The sequence below is a fragment of the Crotalus tigris genome, unplaced genomic scaffold (assembly GCF_016545835.1).
Source record: "Crotalus tigris isolate CLP2741 ecotype Arizona unplaced genomic scaffold, ASM1654583v1 scf7180000020075.792833, whole genome shotgun sequence".
Classification (NCBI taxonomy): domain Eukaryota; kingdom Metazoa; phylum Chordata; class Lepidosauria; order Squamata; family Viperidae; genus Crotalus; species Crotalus tigris.
In genome coordinates, this window is record NW_024097847.1 from 35,340 (window position 1) to 39,821 (window position 4,482).

General features: G+C 38.0%; 1 protein-coding gene across 7 annotated transcripts; it reads right to left on the reverse strand.

Moving 5' to 3' along the window:
- Nucleotides 1–294: 294 nt before the first annotated feature.
- Nucleotides 295–3,718, reverse strand: MED7 (mediator complex subunit 7). 7 transcript variants are annotated; one of them, XM_039365495.1, is made up of 3 exons: nt 3,462–3,717; nt 2,709–2,821; nt 295–2,236 (listed from the first exon to the last, which is right to left on the reverse strand). In XM_039365495.1, the coding sequence occupies exon 3, from the start codon at nt 2,217–2,219 to the stop codon at nt 1,527–1,529; it is 693 nt and encodes a 230-aa protein (XP_039221429.1). In that variant the 5' UTR covers nt 2,220–2,236; nt 2,709–2,821; nt 3,462–3,717; the 3' UTR covers nt 295–1,526. The 7 variants fall into 7 exon arrangements, with proteins under 7 accessions (XP_039221429.1, XP_039221427.1, XP_039221428.1 ...); XM_039365493.1 differs by having other exon boundaries at nt 3,429–3,717; XM_039365494.1 differs by having other exon boundaries at nt 3,425–3,717.
- Between the last annotated feature and the right edge of the window lie 764 nt (nt 3,719–4,482).

The window sequence follows — 4,482 nt, forward strand, 5'->3', positions numbered from 1 at the left end:
CCCTGATTTTCTCTCAATGAAATAGTGATTACTCCAGTCCTTCAATGATATTTCATGAACTTGAGTCTCCCTGGTCCTATTTAAATATCTTAAGCTCTGAAGATAACTGTGGCTGTTTCCTAGCTGAAAATGTTTATTCTCATGAAAACTAGAGCATGACAGGGACTATAACTATCATACACATTAATCATAGTAAAGCTGCTTTTGAGAATTGGAAGACTTTCTAAATTGCATGATATTTGGTACAAAAAAATACAATCATGGTAGCGAGGACAGATAGAAGCAAAACATTACTGACTTTCACTAATACTTTTAATTAGTACCAAACCTCTGGTTACACCATACTAGCAAAGTAGAAGTTCTACAGATTGAAGTAAAGAAAAATATCTGCCACTCTCACATTTCCCCCAGACAATAATGGAATTGGGGGAATTGAATTATTCAATCTTTAAAGAACAAAAAAAAATCATTACCTTGTAACATATACAACTTAATTTGTTCTTTGATATGTATGTTAGTATTTGTTCTTGCAAGTATTATTTTTTCTTGTCCCACAATTGTAATTACCGTACTTTCCAGCATATAAGATGACTTTCTAACCATGCAAATCTTCTCCAAAGTCGGGGGTCGTCTTATACTCCGAGTCCTCTTATACACCGGAAAATAAGGTATCTTGTATAAAAAGTTTTCCTGATTGTGTAGAAATTTAGAAATCAGGAAATAATGTTTTAAGTGTTTCAAGTATGTGGTTTAAATGTTGAATATATACATACTATGGCCATGCTATGTTTACATACTTCCAGTTCTTTAGTAAACACACAGATTTCAACACAGTAGTTCAATTATACTTAAGTCAGCATTAAGAAGCAGTCAAGCTCTGAGGAACAACTGTTTTACAACCCTATAAAATTGAGTTACATTTTAATCGGAGGGAAGTAATAAGGCTTATCCTGCAAAATACAAGGCTAATTTGGTTCAAATCTTGTGTTAAATATTTTAAAGATAAAGTTATCTCAAAGAATTGTTTAGAATTTCTTTCTTTTTAATAAATGTTAGTCCAAGCTTCCCTATCTGCAGAAGCAGTTGCTTTAATTCACAAACATTCATAACAAGAAAAAAATATTTAATGTTTCACTTCTACTCTGTATACATAACAGTGTTGCTGTGGTACAACATATGTCTTTTAATTTAACCTAAACAAGGAATCACATGTATTTAAATTCCTTAAAGTATCTCCCATACTTCAATAAATGACCATCAACAGAATTTGGATACTGATGAATTGCATAGTTAATATACGGGTAAAGCTATCAGTAACACTGATGTTCTTTAAAGTCAAGCATAGATACACATGCAAAAACTAAACAAGTAATTTTTTTAATATTTACTGACTCATACAGATTGTGCTCCATGACTGTTTAAATCTTCTTTTAAATCTTAAATAGCAAAAGGAAAAGAAACTTCATACTCTAATTCCCTAAGCATCAGTTACATTCCCTGAAAAATCACAAATCCCAAAGCTGTTTTCATGTCATTTCATCAATAATGCTACACATATTAGCATCTTTATCCAAAACCTGATCTTTTTTTATGCTAGAGGTTGTTCTTTGCTGTTCATTCGATCCAATACAGTCTATGCTGTCTTCAGTGTCCATTGGTTCAGTTTTTATTCTCATCCCTCCATCTGAATGAGGTAAATCTTCTGGCAGAGAAGCCAAGCAATTCTGAATCATTTCCACAACTCGGTCTAAATGTTTCTGAAATCTTTCTGCAGTTTCTAGACGCTGACGTTTCTGTACTTCCATCATGACCCTCAATGTCTCTCTGGCTTGATGAGGTCGATATTCATTTATAAGGTGATGCACATGAACAAATAGCAGTTTTAAATCTTCCAGTTTCTCTTCTCTTTTTATGCTGCCTGGGCTTCTTATTAATATATCCAAGAGATCTAAGAAGTTGACCAGGATTGACATATTAAGTTTCCTTAACTCCTTTTTATGGTCAAACTGCATGGGATGCAATCGTTCAATACCCTGACTTTCTAATGGTCGAATAATTAGATCATCACATTGGAACTGATTTCCAAACATCATATAGCTATCTTTAATAGGTGGTGGAGGCTTAGGAGCTAAACCTTTCCGAATGTTTTCATCAGTATATTCTTTAATATATTGCATTGGAGGTGGAGGGAGGGCACTCACTTGCTGAGGTTCACCCATTGCAACAGGACAAATAGCTAGAATAAAGAGATAAAATATGCAAAGATAAAAATAAAATTAGCATTTAAACATATGCAAGACAGATAAGCATTTATATATTACAATAAAGCTAAACTGTTTCTGTCCAACAGACCAAATAGGTAAGAATACTACTTACTAGCACAAATTATGGAGTTATCTGCCACCTGTTTATAAATATTTAGAGGATTTAAAATAAATTGACAAAAATAATTTGGGTTCCTCACCATACACACTTGAAACATGCAAGAGGGTTGATCCAACAGTTTTATTTACTGTTTTAATATCTTATTAATATTGTTTACTACAATTATGTGTAAATTGGATCCCACTGTATTTTTGTTTCTACTGCCAACCATAACACATATTTTAAGAAATAGATCGATTTTATGATACATTCAAGATCATCTACTCCCCCTCCTTGCCATATCCAGAAATCCACTTCTACCATAACAAACAACATCACATTACCTGAAAGATAAAGCTGACACAACTTTGACAACCTTGATAACAAAGTTGGGAACGTTCACTTCATACACATCATCTAATGAAGCCTACTCCTGGGTATTCCAGTATTTGAGAGGCTAAGCCAGAAAGAAGAAGGGTTCAAATTATTCTCCAAAGCACCAGACGGCAAGACAAGAAACAATGGTTAGAAACTAAATAAAGAGAGAAGCAACCTGGAATTAAGGAGAAACTTCCTAACAGTGAGGACAGTTAACCAGTGGAACTGTTTGCTTTCAGAAATCGTGGGCGCTCCATCATTGGAGGTTTTTAAGAAGAGACTGGACAGTCACTTGCCTGAAATGGTACAGGTTCTCTTGCTAGAGCAGGGGGCTGGACTAAAAGACCACCAACGTCTCTTCCAGTTCTATTCTATTCTAAATATATATGTACATTCTCTCTCACTGAAGAGGCCGTTCCCATATATATTAAGCCCGCCTCACTTTTTTCCAAACTTCCTGTTCTCCTCCCCTTACACAAATGTAAGACAGTTTTGAGATCGTGACCTTAGTACGAACGTGGATGATGATCGCTTTTAATCTTTGATCCGAAGATATTAAAGTCGTGCCCAATCCATTAATCTGCCTTCTCTCCTCCCATATTAAGGAATAGCTAAGTGGAAGTCAAGGAATCTGGTTGAATTATCGGTCCCGTGCACGAAAATAAAAGAAAAAACGCCTTACTAACAGCTGATAAACGGCAAACCGGAAGTGTTCCAACCTCAGGCCTCTAAGGTTCCTCTTCGGGCAAAACAAGCGGGAAAAGCGCAGGATGCAGACCCTCAAAAGCACCTGGGATCAGTGAGAGTTGGTTCCGACATTACAGAGGAGGGGAATTTCGAGCTAAAAACTTTGGCTTACTTGATATTACGTCTACAGATACCAAAAAGAGATAAGCCGCCGGGCTTCCAGCAGCTCTGCGCAACAATATCAGTTACCGGTATCCACTCCGCTTCTCCGCAGCAGCAGCACAATTACTTCCGGAGCGCGCCGGTAGCGTGCCGCTCTCTTCATTGGCTTCCACGGAGGAGGCGCGAGCGCCCTCCAAAACGGAAAAAAACGAAAAGGACACTGTTGGAAGCAAATCGCAGACCAATAAAAGGAGAGGGGCGGAGTGGGGGCAATTTGCGCGAGGGGCTTTCGTTGCAAGTCATCGGTTGCGCATAAGCGTTTTGTCTTTTCAACCGCCCTCCCCCTCCCTTTTTTTCTCGACGTAGTAAGCTTTAAGCAGATGGGTGTCCCAAAGATGCTTTTCCAGGAGGCAACTGGACTCTCTTGTTTTTCATTGAAGACGTTTCTCTTCTCATCCAAGAAGCTTCTTCAGCTCTGACTGGATGGCGGGGAAATGGAAGGAAAGAAAGACTACAGGAACTATGTGTGCTTCAGTTTGAGATGGAACACAGGCTCATCCCCAACAGTCTGCGCCTGTGTTCAGCAGTGAAGGTGGACAGAGCAGAAAACATCCTAAAGAAAACACAGCTCCACAACACAGTCCTTTCAGCAGTTCCAAGAAGGCTCCACACCCATTTGCACTACTCAGGTATCCTGAGGACAAGTGACCTTAAGGTTCTCTAAAACAATGCTGTCTGCAAGGAGTATAAATCCTTCCATTCCCCACCATCCAGTCAGAGTCTTGTGAAAAAGCATCTTTGGGACAATCATGACTGAGACTCTCCATAGACATTTAGTGATGGGAGAAGTTTGTTTTCGGGTGGTACGTATTTCCTGAAATGTTATTGTGG

Bases quoted from the DNA above. Each gene is read 5' to 3' on its own strand.
- MED7 (XM_039365500.1), bottom strand. From the start codon at position 2,219: ATGGGTGAACCTCAGCAAGTGAGTGCCCTCCCTCCACCTCCAATGCAA.